Consider the following 19,738-nt stretch of genomic DNA (forward strand, 5'->3'; position numbering starts at 1 on the left):
ATCATTACATTACATTACATTACAGGCATTTAGCAGACGCCCTTATCCAGAGCGACTTACACAACTTTTACATAGCATTTTACATTGTATCCATTTATACAGCTGGATATAGACTGAAGCAATTCTGGTTAAGTACCTTGCTCAAGGGTACAACGGCAGTGTCCTTACCCGGGAATCGAACCTGCGACCTTTCGGTTACAAGCCCAGTTCCTTACCCACTGTGCTACACTCCGTCCAATCATGTGCACTACAGCAACACCAGCTGTCCAGTCTGCACCATATTTTAATGGTCCTGGAACTCCAGTCTGTACGGAGGTTTTGGTTTCCACCAATTCCTCAGGCTAAATGTGCGAATAAGCTGCATACGCCAAACACTGCTTTAGATCACAGTGACACGTTTCATGTAGGGAACACAAGAACAGTCTAGAAGAAATGAAGCCGAAACGTCAGGTGGCGTAAATGTTAGGGCTGTGATTAAGTCACTGAGGCCAGAAGCCGGCGTTGAAACCAGAAATGGACACGGCCCTCGCTGCCCAGCTCCGTTTTACAGGATCCAAGAGTTCAGCCGTTCAAATAAGCCTTCCAAGCCTACAAGCCTTCAGTCTCACAAGCTACAAGTTATTAGAGGTCAATGGGCAAAAAAAAATGTAAAAAATGTACAAACAGGCCTGAGGTAGATTGGCGGCCTGTCCAGGGTGTATTCCTGCCTCTTGCCCAATGCATGCTGGGATAGGCTCACAGTTGGCTTTCTAGTTGATCCCAAAGGTTTTGGATGGGGTTGAGGTCAGGGCTCTGTGCAGACCAGTCAGGTTCGTCCACACCATTCTCGACAAAACTATTTCTATATGGACCTCGTTGTGTGCCCGGGGGCACTGTCATGTTGAAACAGGAAAGGGCCTTCCCCAAACTGTTGGGGAAGCACAGAATCATCTAGAATGTGGTTGTATGTTGTAGCATTAAGATTTTCCATCACTGGAACTATGGAGCCTAGCCCATTACAAACAAGCCCAGACTAAGGGGTGTCCAGATAATTTTGATCATATAGTGTATGTCACCCATTTGGCAGACAGGAAGGTTTAGTTTTGCGAAGGACTACATGTACGCTTTTGTAGTTCATCCTTATCACAACAGGGCTTCATACTGTATGTTTCTCCCAATGCTGCCTCTGCTAAAAGAATCAGTGGGTTAGCGGAGAAAAACGACATATGTTAATTATTTGCTAATTACTTGTGAATGATTTATTTTCTGGCTTAGCAGAAAAGACACAATTATAAGCACCCTGGTACAATTAGGACAGCCTTCTTACTGTGGGCATATGAACACTGAAACTCAGCAAAGCACTCTTTGGGGATGCGAAGAAATACAACCAGCCGGTAAAGTTGAGATATATATCACTCCTGTATAATATCATATACACTGCTTTAGGTACTGTTTGAATACTGAGTTCAATTTTTGTCACTACAGTTTACAAGAAGATCTATAAATAATAAATAGTAGGGAACAAAACTAGGTGAGTTACTAAGCAATTCCTCATGTATACACAACAGAGAGATAGAGAGAGACAGAGTGAGACAGAAAGAGAGAAAGAGAGAGAGAGAGTGGGAGGGAGGGAGGGAGAGGGAGAGAGAAACCAAATATGACATCAAAGCCACAGAACTGCCTACACAGGGTTCTACGCACATGTGTTCCTAAGTTTAAAAATTTAGGAGTAGACTAAATTAGTATCCCAATTAGTAGACGTGCTAAATTATTTTTCCAGTTAGCACTGTCATCAATTTTCAGGAGCAAGTGTTCATATAATGGGAGCACTGTATAACCCTGATGCACAGTAGACTTTAGTTATATGGATTACGCTTCAGAAGCCGACATTGGCTCTTAATATGTGAGGCCCACATGTACCCTTTTGCTGCACAAAACGTAAGCCTTTAGGGTCATCAACACAAACCAGACTGTCAATCAAGCTCAATAAACAAACTGAGACGACTCCTTCTGTTTATAGGCGAGCTATTGTGTGATCGACAGAACTTCAAGCCAATGCCAAAGCCGAGAGCCCCAGTTTTCCACCACTGACATGCTAATCTCAGGTCAGTGTCCCGGACCCAAGGTCAAACCACAGCCATTCGGAGAAAATCGCATTCAGCACTGGAGCAGCCACTAACACTCTTAATAATAGTATGTACAGGCGCAGTGAACCCATACCCTATTACTGCGATTGTACGATCTGAATGCTGAATACATAAAAAATATGACTGCCACAAAGGGAAGGAATTTCCCCCCCGTTTGGGATGCTGGTGTTTATTTTAAGGAAAATAATTCCAAATACAACCAACATCGTCGCACCAGCCAGCAGGAAACTTGCAATGCACTATCCTTTTTGAAAGTTTGGTAACTGGAAATTAGCAGAACAACATGGCGGCTAAGCCATAATTCTACTAACTTTATAGAAAACAACATGAAATATCGTATAAGTAAGTACAGCCATATTTCATAACCCCCGACATATGGTGCTGATTGTCATGAATAGCTGAATGAAGGTTTATAACAGGGAATTAATAATTTATTATTTTTTACTAATTTTTTTAAACTCAGGTTCTTCTCCTGACATAGAACAATTTGACTCAAATATCCACAAGGTGCACAATACTGCATTTCCTACCATTCATAATAGATTTAATAAAAGACTTAAGTCAAGGCCTTGACAAATCAGTGATCTGACCGACAAGAAGTAAAAAGATCTATCTAAACTGAAACAGACACCCTTTGAAGCCATTACTTGGAATAGAGTGCATTTTTATTGAGGCAAATAATCCCCCAAAACAACAGTGATTAGAAAACAATTATGTTATTAACCCTTTCAGGTGTGAGATCACAAATACGTGATTTGAATATCCTTAACAAAACATTCTAAAGTTGATGAAACAATGACTGCTGGCAATAGAAAGCAATGGAGTTCTTTAACACAGAATTAGAATTTTGAAAAAACATTTCAAAAAACCTACTCTTGAAAGGGTTAATAAGTTCAAATTTGTTTTTACAAGAAATATTTTTTTTTACCTCTGTGAATGCAATGCCTATAAATATTAATGTGATTGTACTGTTCTGTGTTGACCGTTTCACTGTAGTAGAAAACATATAAACCATAATGAATGCTTACTGGATACACTGCTACACATAAACCTTAATGCATTAGCCCTAACATGCATTAATCTTAACATAAATCAAAATGCAATAGCTACTATACAAAATCCGTAATAAATTAATTTGTGTACATAAACAGTACAAAATACACTGGAACACATAATTACAGCACATTAATGACAGTGCAGATACCCTAAGACACAAACTCTGAAGCCCTAGGTCTACAGAGGTATAAGCACAGAGTAACTGATCATATTCAGGACACACACACACACACACACAAGCTCACACACTCTCTCTCTCACATGCACGCATTCACGCAAACATACAGACACACGCATTCTCTCTCTCACACACACACACACACACACACACACACGTCACATACACATCACACACACAGAAACACATGCCCACATAAACAAGCGGCACACAAGTACACATTCACATATTCACAGAGTACACACATAGAAACATGCAGACACACATACTCTCACACACAAGCACACACAGATACACATACAGTACAGACACACAAACTGATTTACAAAAGATTTACACTGTCTCAAACACAGTTACATGTCATAAAAACACACACAGACACATATCTCTCTCTCACACACACACAGACACACACACACACACTCAGACAAATGTGTGCGCAAACACACATGCACACACACAAACACACACACACACATGTATAGACAGATGGGCACACGCACACACACACACACACACACACACACACACACACACACACACACACGCACACGCACACGCACACGCACACGCACACGCACACACACACACACACACACACAGTAAGAGGAGAAGAAGGCTACGCACGCTGGTGATCTTTTCGGAAGTTCCCCCTCTGGAGACAGTGGTCCCGTTGAGCCCCACGAGGGAAGGCAGGGTCTGGGACATCCAGTTGGTGACCATCGCCATGGTGCTGAGCACCGCCCCAATTTTCAACAGCGGGACACTCATCTCCACCCCCCGCCCCGCTCCCACTCCCACACCCACACCCACACCCACAAACACCAGCCTGCCCCAAACCCAGCCCAGCACACTTCACCTAACGCACAACCCCACCAGTGCTCGGGCAAAGGAACAGAATGGACCAGGCACACAGAACCAGTGAATGACAGAGAGAGTGAGAAAGACAGAGTGAATGAGAGAGAGCGAGAGAGAGAGAGAGAGAGAGAGAGAGAGAGAGAGAGAGAGAGAGAGAGAGAGGATTGTATGAAGGCACAGAGCTCTAGTCCAGTCACACTGCACTGTACTCATCAGTCTGTGTGACTCTGCAAGTACCTCGCTCCCTCCCTCTCTCCCTCTCTCCCTCTCCCTCTCCCTCCCTCTCTCTCTCCCACACTCACTCTCTCTCACGCTCTTGCTCTCTCCCTTACATTCATGCACTCTCTCTCTTTTCTGAATCCGTGGTTGGCTGAAAGCCGGGGGGGTGGGAGGGGGCTCTAACATTTCAGCTTATTCACCTTTTACTCACTCATATACACACACATACACACACTCACACGCACGCACACACACACACAGCTCGTGTAATGGGAAATGGGTGTGAGGAAGAAGACAATGGTGATGAAGATGAAGCACCTGCATTCTGCTCTCTGTGACAGCTCATCAATCATCATGTATCCTGGCAACTGGTGAGTCACCAAAACTCCCGACAACCTATCAGTCTCAAAGCGTTCGTTGTGATCCATGCAGGAATTTGTATTCACATTCATACTGTGGCTCACAGAGGCTGACTGTAGAAAGTAACTAAAGAGAGGCTGGTACTGCATTATCTATAAGCAGCTGGTAGATGTTATGTTAAAAGATCATGCTTGCTGACAGCTCATCCAGTCCAGGGTCTACCGTCACCTGCACTGACAATGGCTTGTACGCTGCCGCCCTCATGTGGCGGAGAGGGTGTACTACAGCAGAGGTACGAAACAGCAACACGCAGCAGGAGGTCACCCTTCCTCTCATCAGCAAACCTTCTACCTCCTTTCCATCTTTTAAATCGCAGCATGACAAAAATAATTACAAGCATGAGGATGGATCCGTTTTTATAAAAGGGGGTGCGGAACTCACGGGGGGGGGGGGGGGGGGGCATACACAGATAACCACCGATAAACCCTAAAATACCCTGATAAACACTGAAAACCTTGAAATACACTGATAAACCCTGAAATACCCTGATAACCACTGATAAACCCTGAAATACCCTGATAAACACAGATAAACCCTGAAATACTGGATAAATGCAGATTAACCCTGAAATATACTCTTAGCTATTAAAATAGAAATCAACATCATTTAAGTAAAGAATAACATTTTTGCACATACAGATATGCTATAATAATCAGTAATAAGTACTAAGTTACCATTAATAAATACAATAACATTTCTTTTAAGCATCTCTGTCTTTACACGTTTACCATTAATAAGCAAACTGGCTTGCATGTGCACAGACATAGTGAGGCATTGCTTATAAGAACCATCACAGAGATGTATTAAACTGTACATTAATAACCCCCAGGATCACTGCAGAGGGAAAACACATCTTTAATTATGATGAATATGACTTTCACACAGAGAGGGACACAAACACAGACAGACAGACTGGCAGACACATAAACGTGCATTCGCACACGTGCACGCACACACATGCACACAGACGCACATGCGCACACACACACACACACATGCACACACACACACACACAATCCAGCAGCATGTATGAGTGTTCGGGCTGATGAAAATTCATCCTGACACCGCTCCCTCCCCACCTAACTAAGTTTAATCTAAAAAAAGCGGTTTGTCATTTTTCCTCATTTATCCCATTATGTCTGGCCAGGGAGGACCCGGTGCGCGGCCCACAGGACGTCTGTACACCCCACCTGGAGACAGCCTCCGATTATAACTCTCCTTCCCGCCACAGGAGAGCAAAGCGCTCAACCCAGAGACACCAATTCTGAGCAAAACATCGCCTGCTTTCTCACAAGCACTGAGCAAAGCATCAACTGCCTTCTGACCATCACTGAGCAAAGCAACACCTGCTTTCTGACCAACACTGAGCAAAGCAAACCCGGAGAAGAACATCATCATCACACCAAAATAATTGCCAGAACATGTCTGTTACACGGGCATAACAGAATCACATGCATGGCAGGTCCTTTATAAACCAACGCAGCCTGACACACAGGGAGTTTGGTTCGGTTAGCTTCAGAGGATTTGACTTGAGAAGTCAAAAAAAAAAAAAACAAAAAAAAAAAACAACAACCAATCACAAAGAAGAAGCAGAATCCAGAACTGTAAGTACGGAAAAAAAGCACAGGTAATTTCAGCTATTTTACAACGAATACTTCCTGCTTGTAGAGCGATGCTTACAGGTACTCGCGCATAACTTGAAGGCCTTATTGTTACTGCATTTCCAAAATGGAAGATTCAGAGGCAGTGACACCCCTTTGTGAACAGGGCCTGCACACCGCAGAGTCAAAGCATAGCTGCAGGATCGAAACTGGGTCTGTTTCCACCTGCACACCGCAGAGACAAAGCACAGCTGCAGGATCGAACCCGGGTCTGTTTCCACCTGCACACCGCAGAGACAAAGCACAGCTGCAGGATCGAACCCGGGTCTGTTTCCACCTGCACACCGCAGAGACAAAGCACAGCTGCAGGATCGAACCCGGGTCTGTTTCCACCTGCACACCGCAGAGACAAAGCACAGCTGCAGGATCGAACCCGGGTCTGTTTCCACCTGCACACCGCAGAGACAAAGCACAGCTGCAGGGTCGAACCCGGGTCTGTTTCCACCTGCACACCGCAGAGACAAAGCACAGCTGCAGGATCGAACCCGGGTCTGTTTCCACGCACTATTTCACCAGCCAGTCCGGCTGCCTTTGCGTTCCCTTTGAATTTATCTTAGTCCAGCCATTTCGGGTTCCGCTCATTGCTATGGCTCCACAGCACTCATTACACTTGGTCTGTTAAATGTAACCATTACCATAAGCATAGCCATAAGTAATCCTGTGAGATGACATAGATGTGTGTGAGCGTGTATGTGTGTGTGTGTGTGTGTGTATATGTGTGTGTGTGTGTATGTGTGTGTATATGTGTGTGTGTGTGTGTGTGTGTGTGTGTGTCAGCGTGCATTGACAGGCTGTGGGATACTCCAGTACTCCAGCATTTAACAGCAGGCAGGATGCTCGCCGCAGGGCCCACAGCCTTTGATGTAAAGGGCAGGAATGCAATGAGAAGCACCAGGCAGCACTTCTGAAACACTGCACCAGGCTGCACTTCTGAAACACTGCACCAGGCTGCGCTTCTGAAACACTGCACCAGGCTGCACTTCTGAAACACTGCACCAGGCAGCACTTCTGAAACACTGCACCAGGCTGCACTTCTGAAACACTGCACCAGGCTGCGCTTCTGAAACACTGCACCAGGCAACACTTCTGAAACACTGCACCAGGCTGCACTTCTGAAACACTGCACCAGGCAGCACTTCTGAAACACTGCACCAGGCTGCACTTCTGAAACACTGCACCAGGCTGCGCTTCTGAAACACTGCACCAGGCAACACTTCTGAAACACTGCACCAGGAAGTGCTTCTGAAACACTGCACCAGGAAGTGCTTCTGAAACACTGCACCAGGCAACACTTCTGAAACACTGCACCAGGAAGTGCTTCTGAAACACTGCACCAGGAAGTGCTTCTGAAACACTGCACCAGGCAACACTTCTGAAACACTGCACCAGGAAGTACTTCTGAAACACTGCACCAGGTAGTGCTTCTGAAACACTGCACCAGGCAACACTTCTGAAACACTGCACCAGGCAGCACGTCTGAAACACTGCACCAGGAAGTGCTTCTGAAACACTGCACCAGGAAGTGCTTCTGAAACACTGCACCAGGCAACACTTCTGAAACACTGCACCAGGAAGTGCTTCTGAAACACTGCACCAGGAAGTGCTTCTGAAACACTGCACCAGGCTGCGCTTCTGAAACACTGCACCAGGCAACACTTCTGAAACACTGCACCAGGCTGCACTTCTGAAACACTGCACCAGGCTGCACTTCTGAAACACTGCACCAGGAAGTGCTTCTGAAACACTGCACCAGGCAACACTTCTGAAACACTGCACCAGGAAGTGCTTCTGAAACACTGCACCAGGCTGCACTTCTGAAACACTGCACCAGGCAGCACGTCTGAAACACTGCACCAGGCAGTGCTTCTGAAACACTGCACCAGGCTGTTTGCTCAGACGACTTCCCAATGAAAGGGACAATCAAGGAATGGCAATCGAAAAGAACACACTGTTGAAAAAAACTGAGCAGCAACCAGCAAAAACAGAGTGCAGTAGCTCTCTGCACCCCACAGGGGGGCAGTAGAGCACTTTCGCAATTTACTCACAGATTCTTAATTCGACAATGCTCTTTCCAGCTGTGTGGAAGTGCTCATCATCTTCGCTCCAAAAGTCAGAGACATAGGACCATGGCGTTTCCAGGGTGAGTAAAGCAGTGTTGCATATACACACATATACCGTGTGCACTGTGCAGAAAACTTTGGATCAGAGAAAAAAAAAAACAACTCTCTTGTCCAGCGTAGCTCAGCACAGTGAGGGGTATTTGTTATTTTGTTAGCAAAGCGTGAGTGTTCTTTATTTTTCTATTTTCAGAACGTTCAGCATTCTTCAGTCATAATTCATTAATCTGAGTTTGGCTCCCTTCCGACAAAATCACCATCAAAATGCATGATGTAGTCTCTGTAGCAACCATCTCAGCAGTATACACGAGCCCAATTTATGCAGCATTCAATGCACACAGATATTTGTGTACGAGCACACACATACACACACACGCACACACACACAAGTACATGCGCACGTACATGTACTGTACATGCACACACACAAGCATACACACACACACACAAGCGTACATGCACATACATACACGCACACACATACACACAAACATACACGCACGCGTGCACGTACACGCACACACACATGCGTACACGCACACACACACACACGCACACACGTATGTGTGTACATGCACACACACACACACACAATTACACACTTACACATACGGACACATGGGTACATGCATAAACACACACACATGCACACACACACACACACTGTCCCAGTGTTGTGTCATATAATCGTATAATCAATGCCCTTTGTGTGATGGATGCTAATAGTTCCCATGGTTACTCCTAATAGAATAAGCAATTGTGGATGCTGTTGTATGAGCTTGTGTGCAATTACTGCATGCATATTTATTACCACCCTTTGGTACATTACTGTATTATTTACTATTGTGAGCCTATGCATCCTGGCCAATCTTATTCTATTCACCTCATTTTAATTGCTCTGGATGAGATCATCTGGAAAATAAAGGATTACAATAAACACAAAAAACACATGCAGGCATGCAGGCACACACACACACACATGCATCCACACGTGCACACACACAAGCACATATGCGCACGCGTACACGCGCACACACACACACACACACTGTTACTGTTACTTATTTTGTACCATTTTGGTTTAGTTTTGTTCTGTGAATTTGTCAGCAGTAAAACAGCTGACTTTAGCAATAATTTAGTACTGCAGTCAGTATCACTGCATGCGCACCTGTGTGTGTGTGTGCGTGTGTGTGTGAGTGCATACACACACACACACACAGTGTCCCTCATTAATAAAGGTGTAATTTGATCACACAGTGTTCCAAAATAATTAGGGTGCAATTTAATCACATGGCGCCCCCGTTAATAAATGTGCAGTTTAATCACACAGTATTCCCCACTAATTAGGGTTCAGTTACACAGTGGTTTCATCACACAGTGTTCCTCATAAATTAGAGTGCAGTTTAATCAATCCGCGTCCCCCATTAATAAAGATGTCTTTTAATCACACATAGTTCCTCATTAATTAGAGTTTAATTACGCAGTGGTTCGATCACTCAGTGTTACACAATGATAAGAGTGCAATTTAATCACATAGTGTAATCCGTTAATAAAGGTATAGTGTAATCACACAGTGTTCCCCATTGATAAAGGTGTTAATTAATCACACAGAGTCCCCCATTAATTGGGGTTTAATTACAGCGTGGGTTAATAAGACAGTGTCTCCCATTAATAAATGTGTAGTTTAAATCACACGTTGTTCCTCATTAATTAGGGTGCAGTTTAATCACATGCAGTACTCCTGAACAGTGAGGGTTTTGATTAATATCAGAAATGCTTGTTCTGCAATTTAGGCAAGCTTCCTTCTTACCCCCCCCCCCCCCCCCCATCTTCTGTGTTATGAATAAAACATTGCACTTATATGAGCTCATGCCTTTTGTGTCTTTTTAGGGTGTGTGTGTGTGTGTGTGTGTGTGTGTGTGTGTGCGTGTAACGTTGCTGGTTTGTGTGTCACTGTTGTTGGTTACCATGGTGATGAATGTATTTCAAGTCATCTTCCCCTTCCCCAGAGATGAATTACATTCTATCAAATCGTATGAATATTTGACGTGTACATGATATGTGTGTAAAGTATTAAACCCCATCTCTACGGTACTCGTTTTTAATCATAAATATTTATTTACTGCATATCCTGACACTGCTCCTAAACCACATCACCAAATACAACCTATATATATATATATACATATATATATATATATATATATATATATATATATATATATATATATGCTTTTATTCAGAGGGACATTCAAAAGTGGAGGACCATTTATAATCAAAATTACAAACAATATAATCAAAAGTAGCAAACAAACGTAGATACCGCTATGTAGCTAACCAAACTTTACACAGCCATACCAGCAACATCCCAAAGGAAATCCCAAAAAAAGAAACAAGGTAAGCTAAAGGGTTGGGGATCCATTATATGGTCTGAAGAGGTGGGTCGTTAGTCATTTATTCACATACATAAAATAAAACAACATTCATCATTTTTTACAGGCATAAATATGTGCATATATTACTTGTAATAAATAAATAAATATTTTTAAAATATATTACGAGATATATTACTTGGTGGTAATGGCTTCTGCAGTAAACACACTCTGTTGTGCACAGAGAAGCTTGAAACACCCCAGTCATTCCCACAATACCCTAGACTGCAACCTGTGTCTGCAGTCATTCCCACAATGCCCTGGGCTACATCCTGTGTCCGCAGTCATCCCCACAATACCCTAGACTGCAACCTGTGTCTGCAGTCATTCCCACAATGCCCTGGGCTACATCCTGTGTCCGCAGTCATTCCCCCAATGCCCTGGGAGTCATTCCCACAATACCCTGTGCTGCGCTGTGTCTGCAGCCATCGCTGTCAACACAGATATCAACTCTGTGGCCACGATCAACCGCAGGCAAATGGGCTGGGGAAACACGTCTGAGAGAGGGAGCGGCGCCAGGCCAAGAACCGCTCCGCTTCGTATCCAGCACAGCTCTGGATGGACACATATACACCTGCCTGAGCCTTTAAAACACCCTCCAACACCCCGGCGTTAATTAAACATTACAGCCGGAACACACTTAATGCACCAGCAGAGACCAAACACAGCAATAACCGCACACTTATTGCACCAGCAGAGACCAAACACAGCAATAACTACACGCCTAATGCACCAGCAGAGACCAAACACAGCAATAACTACACGCCTAATGCACCAGCAGAGACCAAACACAGCAATAACTACACACCTAATGCACCAGCAGAGATCAAACACAACAACTACACACAATAATAACTACACACTCAATGCACCAGCAGTGACTAAACACAGCAAATAACTACACACTCAATGCACACGCAATGACCAAACACAGCAATAACAAAAAAATACACATAACACATAGATACACACAATCTTCATACCTTTTCTTTACTTCCTTTACATTTAAAGCTTGGTTTTAAGGTACATACTGGACCACACACCTGTGTAGAGACACAACCATGTTCACCTTTCTCACCATCTCCCCCCCTTTTCTCTATCTCTATCCCTGTCTTTTTGGAGTTTGGCGTTGTGTGAGTGGTGCTGTGATTGGCTGCTGCCTTACCTGTACTGATGCACTGCAGTTGGCTGAAATTAAACACAATCTGAAGGCTTAATCAAGCGGGACTTGTCCTGACCATTCTCAGTATAGTCACACGGAGTGTGAGATAGACAAGTAATTAGATTATTTTAAACTGAAGTGAGATAAGAGCCAAGATGGCTGTCTGCTTATCTCTCTTCCTCTATCAGATGTGGCTTTGCACTTGTTTTGGGCGGGAAGTGCCCTACTGACCACCGCTAATGTACGCGTACGTACTCTCGCAGACAGATGCGCACACAAACAATCGTACGTACTGAGAAATACACACTGGCGTGCATTCGTACATGCAAAATCTCTCACTCTGGGCAGCGCTAAAATGAGAAAACAGCTGCAGGGGTAATGGCACTAATGTTGTTATCAAGACTAATGACTGAGGTGAGCTGCTGAATTTTAGTCAGAGAAGCACGTACACGTGTATTATGTGTGCGCCTGCTGAGAGGGAGGGGGAGGGAGGGAGTGAGGGAGGGGGGAGTGAGGGGGGGGGGGAGGTACTTGCAGAGGCATACAGGCAAGAAAGACTCTCTCAGCCACAGTGCTGTTTCTGACAGGACTATCATAAAATAACACAGGGGGAAAAAAGCCACAGAACCACATTAAACCACATGCACATAAATAAAAGATTTCACCCCCCCCCCCCTTTTCTTTCTCCTGTTCAGTAAATCAAAGCAACTCTACATTGAGTTGTAGTTCTTTTATTCTCCTGCAGCGAGTTGCCGTTCTGCAGTGCTGACTTCACTGCACCTCTTTCTACACAACAAAAATGCTGATTTTTAACCCCTTCAGGTATAAGACCACAAACATGTGATTAGAATGTTCTGAACATTCTGAACGTTCTAAGGCCAATGTAACAACCACTAATGGTAATTAAAAGCAATGGAATTCTAGAATAATGACTTGATAATTCATCATTTTGAGAAAAAAATCCAAAAAAAAAACCTACAGAACTCTTGAAAGGATTCAAAACTGTCATCACTTCATCAGCACAAGATGGCTGCAGTGCCAGTGGATTTTTGTCATATTTTGGCATTTACAGGCCTATATAGTCACAGAAAATCTGCACACCTTGTTTCCCAGGTGTTAATTCGCTGTCGATGGAAAGGAAACCACACAAAAAAACCTGCAGACACTGGGACCCTCCAGGGTGAGCCTGACATCTCTGCTTAAGAGCCTGGAGGACTTTGTTCATCAGTAAGAATTCCATCCAGTCCCTGAATAGGCAGCATTTTCATAGCCTTCATCAGAATAATTCTTAAAAATGACACATAGAGCTGGCCATTTTAAAGACCCAACATAAGGATTTACGTCTCCCTGTCACTCTTGAAAACTTGGTTCTTAGTGTGGGGTATTTAATGTGCTCAGAGTGGGGTATTTACTGCTCAGAGTGGGGTATTTAAGGCGTAGAGTGGGGTATTTACTGCTCAGAGTGGGGTATTTAAGGCGTAGGATGGGGTATTTCATGTTCAAAGCCAGGTTTCTGAAGTGTTGTGATGCATACAGTAGCATGAGCTGCTGCAGCAGCGCAGCAGGGCGAGGACCATGTGACACAATCTGATTGGTCGCCGTGCCAGAAGGCTTTTGTGTAGAAGGACGCCGGGCTCCGGACATATTTATATTCCAGTCCGCCTGGCTGAGCTCATTAAAGATTCACAGCAGGGAAGGATGGCAAGGTCACGCAGGAGCCAGGCCCAGAGTGTGCACTGCACAGCAGGGAAGGATGGCAAGGTCACGCAGGAGCCAGGCCTGGAGTGTGCACTGCACTGCACAGCAGGGAAAGAGACACGCAGGGCCGTGTTCACCCACTGCATCAGCCTTAAAACATCCAGCTAGCACACAAAACAGAGCGCGGGGGGGGGGGGGGGGGGGGGGGGGGGGGCGGCGAGAGGAGAAAGGAAGAGACGGAGAGAGAGATGGGGAAAAGGGAAAGGGAGAGGAAGAGAGCAAGAGAGGGCGAGATGGGGGCGAGATTTTGTGATGGCTGTGCTAGGGAAGGCACACATACTCGTACTCACACGCGCGCACACACACACACACAACAGTGTAACAGGGCACAGTTGTGACTTTCTTTTTAAAATTTGACCGCTATTTTCTCCCAGTTGGGGATACCCCAACCGATCATTTTTGAGTCGTCGTGCTCAACGCTGCATCGCCCCCGCTGTCCATACGTGAGCGCGCCCTCGTCAAAAAACAAAAAAACAAAAGCGCGATGTTCGCCACTGTTACTTTTCACTCAGCCAGTTCAGCTTGCACACTGGGAAGGAGGAGGCCGTCTAAACCAGAGGGGGTCACTGGTCATCGACGGGTCATACACGGACGCCACACCAACCGAAACCCCTCCCCCCCCAGATGCCAAGCGTCTCCCCAGCCAATCACTGGAACACTGCCAGCAGGGCGAGCCGCCCAGCAACCCAGCTTTAAAATTCACAAGTAAGTCACACCTCCTTTCGTAGACACCTACAACTCAGACCACTAGTGCTTACTCACACATTGAACAAAAAAAAATACCATACATGGAAAGAAATAACATTACACTGTACTTTTTCTATATAATAATCTTTAACACGGCTGGTGAAAGTTCATAGAGAACATGACAGGAAAATGTATGAATGCAGCAACAGCGAACTGACAAGCATGCTATGATGCTGAAGGTACGATAAGCCAATTCGTACGCCATTCTAAACAACGCCTTCATCCATTTTTACGAAGTGAGTTTTGCACCTCGTGTGCCAATCCGCACCCTGCAAGAGACTGGCGGCCTGTCCAGGGTGTATTCCTGCCTCTCGCCCAATGCACGCTGGGACAGGCTCCAGCACCCCCCGCGACCCTGCTCAGGATAAGCGGGTGTAGCTAATGGATGGATGGATGAATGCCAGTCCACACACGGTCTTTACAACACGGCAAATGTACAGTAGCACAGGTGCGCCACCCAGGAGTCAGTTAACATGCATTTGCATCGCTGCCTTGGCAGACCGCAGGGAATTATGGGCAATTTAACAAACGTGGTCAATGGGCAAGATAGTGTAGCTATCGGTCTCATTAAAGCTTGATGAACACTCCATGCATTTCCACACAGGTGCAAGAGGGAAATTGATAAATATTTCAGCTTTGTTGCAGCAGACCTCATGACACGAGAGAAGGTACAAGTGGAATTCATCATTTCTTTATACGGGCCCTGTTTCACTGGGAGACGGGTGGACCGGTCTACGTAAAGCTTTAAAATGTACACTTCCTACCTCTGGTCCCCCGTGGCCAATTACGGGCTACTTGTTGAGCGGGAAACACCACTGACAGTGATGCTGTTTTACCTCACCGTGAATGCCAGTAACTGAGAGAACGACCATCCTTAATAAGCTGCAGCGCCACCTTCTGTCCCAGGGCTCGAACTGCAGGCCACACTAAGTGCTCATTCTGTCAAGAAGAATTTGGCTAGGACCAGGTCCCCCGGATAATCTCGTTAAGATCTGGTCCTGTGAATACTGGGTTAGCATATGGTCATATGGATATTCGACTGGGAAATAATCACGTGAACATTTGATTAAAATACAGTTGCCCAGAACTTTGGTTAGGATATGGTCCAAAGGATATTCAGTAAAGAACAAATACATTCATTTTATGCATAAAGCAGGACAGAATACGATCACGTGGACAGTTGCTTAAATAATGGTTGCAGACCATTATTTGGAATACAATCCTATGCATATTTGGCAATGCGTTCATGTGGATATCTAATGACGATACGTTCGGCCAGACATTTGGTGAGGACACGGTCGTACAGATATGCGTTTCACATAAGGTACGGACATTTGGTTCAGACCTGGCTGCATGGGCATTTGGCCAAAGCGGCGTGGGGTAGAACCATGCAGGGGCATGTTTAATGGGGTGGCACGGGGTGGCACGGGGTAGCACCGCCCCCCCCCCCCCCCCCCCCGAAATATGATTGGCCCCCCCTGGTGCCCCCCCATTGGGCTAGAGTAAGGTCAAAACAGTTATTCAAGACAGAACGATTTTCAGGCTCTTGTGCAGCGCCACTTTTCATGTAATGCCACCTGTATTAGGGCGCAGGGCACTTAAACAAGAGCCTGAAAGTCGTGCCCAATGTTTTCTAAGCCACCTCATTTTTAAAAATCCTGGAATCGCCCTCTGGCACCATGGGGTAAAGTGGATACCTTTCGGGGGGGGGGGGGGGGGGGGGGGTTACGGGGTCTGAATTCGCAGCAGTAATTTAAACTCCCAGTGGAATATTTTCAGAAAAGACATCAGTGGGATTGTTACCCCCCAACAAAAACCATTTTATGTGGTTTTCTGATAGCATAGCTATAAACTGGTCGGAATTTTAAGAATGTCCTGGTTAGTTACCACGGCAAGAGGTTCATCTAACGGCCTTCTGGAGATTAGGTGGAGGCTCTAACGGAGGAAGATGGCAGTCTCGAAAGATACACTACAGATGTGTGTTCAGAACAATCTGATTTTTTTAAAAAAAATTTTAAACTTTAACAGTTAGCCCTGCAAAAAGGTAAACTTTAGGCTAGTGCGGGAAATGATGTCCCACATACAGGCCCGGATTAGACTGACTTAAAACATGACAACACAACAGCAACAACGGCAAGAGCCGCATTAGGATCAAACGAGCTGCAGAGAAGAACAGATTCAAACAAAGAATCAGACCGGTCCACTGTTCACCGTCCACGGTACTCACATCGTATTTGATCGTTTTAAAATCTCTTTCCATTCCAGTGTGATCTGATTCATTTGCAAGCATAGCGGCTGTTTAACTGGTTAATGAATGGTGTTTCACACAACGCTACAATTTCATAATATTTAATCTTGGCAAATATTTCAGTTTCTCCACAGCATTAGACCTTACGTACAAACGAATACTAACACACTGAAGCCATTCAACTTGCACAACGGAAGATGTGTAAACGACACTCCTTCACGCCAATTGCCAAGTGTCACTTCATGTCCATCACCCATCCCGAAAAAGCTGTTCTGACTGACTGGCTCCCAACACAGCTTCCAGGCTGAACCAACCCTGTCATTCGCGAGTTCACTCTCACCGAACTGATTCATCGTACCCAGTAATAACGCGAACACGAATATGTTCGTTTTGCAGTAAATTATTACTAAGGCTGTGTGCGCGGAGTAATAACCGAGTCTTGCCAAAGTCCTACAGCACGCGCTGGTGCGTTTTTTATTAAGACAGGCGTTGGACGCCCTTCTCCCTTAACTTTCCCCCAGACAACATCAAAGACTCGGCGTATCTGGGAACGCCTTCTTTTCCCGCACAAATCAATTTCACAAACGCTGGCTACAGACTGGCTTGTGCAAGAACCGTTAAAATAAAAATAAGGTTAGAAAGCATTTTTACAAGCGATGACTTTCATGCAAGCGCATATACCTTATTTGTGTGTGTGGCAAAAAACGAGAGAGTGTGTGACAAAGAAATGGCGAGAACGAGCGTTTTATTTTTTGCATACTTCTAATAACACTAACGCCAGATTGACAATATCGCTGCAAATACAAACATTTAATTTTAAGGTTAACTGTGCAGCGTTCGTAGGCGGATCGACACCACACACTGATTAATCGAACGGGATGAATACCTTTGCTTGTCTTACCTCGCAGAACAGGAGCGATAACATCAGCAGCAGGAATATGGCACTAAAAAGATGCATCCTGTCCGGTATTACACGGCTCCAGTGCGCCCCGGCTCCGCGGCGTATGCAGGGGCGATTTCTTAAGCCCAGTCCTTGCGATCTGAGACGTCCGTTCTTTGTCGAATGTGCACTATGAGCGGCATCCCTAGTAAATCTGGCTGGCGTTTACTCGAACACTGCGATGCCCGCTGTTCGACCGTGAATCCGAGCAATGATCAGACTTAATTATTTCCCCTTCTTAGACAAACGGCTGGTCCGATCTACGGGAAAGAGTTATAACGATGAGCAGCTGTTCCAACGAAAATGTGCATTTCTTAAAAAGCTGTCCAGTGTAAGCTGTATTAAAAAAAAATCACAATAGTTAATTCGGAGGTGGAATTTCAGAGAGAAAGAGAGAGAATCGCAGAGGTGGGAAGGTGATCAGATCGCTGCAATTGCAATGTTCCGACGCTAGGCGCAGCACATGGGGAAACGGCTTTCTCAGCTTGTGGGTACGGGTAGCACGGCTGTGTATTAAACGACAATGGCAAGGCTGCTCCCTGCCCTGTAAGTAAACGATTTCGCTTGGAATGACAGATAACACTCCGAGCGACGGGTGACGGAACGGGCCATAAGCGCTTGCCTTGTCATCCGTTCCCTGAGTTGGAACCGCGGAGACAACGGAGGTTCCGGATATTAATGTCTCAACTAAACGGCAGTTCGTTGATTCATAGAGATGGATAAAGCCGACATAATCTGTCACGCTTATTTTAAAGTATTAATTCAGCAACCAAATGAGCAGGTGAGAAGCGACCCCCTGCCCCGTCAGTGCTCCCACATCTAGCAGGGGACAGAACCGGAAAACACGAATCCAGAGATGGGCAATAATGTGAATTATTCCTACGAGTGCGTTCTTCTTATTTACTGGTATTTTTTATACACTTCGGTTTCACCATGTAGAAATTATTGCACTTTGTATACATAGTCCCCCTTTCAGAGCACCGTAATGTTTGGGATATGTTAATGTGACGTAAATGAAGGTACTCATGCTTAGTACTTTGTTGCATATCCTTTGCACGCAAGGACTGCTTGAAGTATGAGTATCTTCTCTGGTGATGCACTGCAACCCTAGGGTTCTGTACTGCAACCAGCTTCAGCTCCTGCTTGTTTCTGGTGCTAGTTGTTTCTGGCTTTGAAAAACGCATTTGTTGCTTTAGCAGTATGTCTGGGATCATTGTCTTGCTGTAGGACAGTGGTCTCAAACTCAGTGCCATGGAGGGCCGTGTGTATGCTGGTTTTTATTCCAGCCTCAGATCTTGATTATATATATATTAGTTCAATTATTTGCTGAATTAGGGATGCAGGTTTGGACACAATGGTGACCCGACATCTATGGTGACCCGCATTGTCTAAATAAAAACTTGCTTATATTCTGTGCTTCAATGCAGTTAAATGCATATGGCTGAATGAGTAATTGGACTCAATTAAGGCAGCATTAATTGGTTGGAATGAAAACCTGCATACACATGGCTCTCTGTGGCAACGAGTTTGAGACCACTGCTGTAGGATGAAGCGTAAGGTTCACTTTGATGGTAAGGTTCAATATGAGTGTGCTTTAGATTCAACCGAGCTGGCTGTGTTCAATCAGCTGAATCTAATTGTCAATAAAATTTTGTTAATTGGTTGATTGAGTAACTAAGAGGGCAATTGCCTTTTCACTTGGATGACATGGGTGTTTTGATAATTTTCTTCATTAAAAATGAAATATAAATTTAAAAAAATGTGCTTCTTATTTACTCAGGTTGCCTTGGTCTAATATTACATTTTGTGTAAAGA

The 19,738-nt window shown here is 44.9% G+C and overlaps 1 protein-coding gene across 2 annotated transcripts in view; it reads right to left on the bottom strand.

The window, feature by feature from the left end:
• Positions 1-18,518, bottom strand: part of olfm2a (olfactomedin 2a) — a 36,109-nt gene extending 17,591 nt beyond the window's left edge. The window contains exon 1 of one of the 2 annotated variants that reach the window (XM_035397587.1): positions 3,988-4,131. In XM_035397587.1, the coding sequence (XP_035253478.1) occupies positions 3,988-4,131 (144 nt within the window). Of the gene's footprint in view, positions 1-3,987; positions 4,132-17,884 lie in introns of those variants that run through there. The other variant, XM_035397588.1, reaches the window with a different exon arrangement.
• Positions 18,519-19,738: the final 1,220 nt, after the last annotated feature.

The sequence above is a fragment of the Anguilla anguilla genome, chromosome 17 (genome assembly GCF_013347855.1).
Source record: "Anguilla anguilla isolate fAngAng1 chromosome 17, fAngAng1.pri, whole genome shotgun sequence".
In the NCBI taxonomy this organism is placed as follows: domain Eukaryota; kingdom Metazoa; phylum Chordata; class Actinopteri; order Anguilliformes; family Anguillidae; genus Anguilla; species Anguilla anguilla.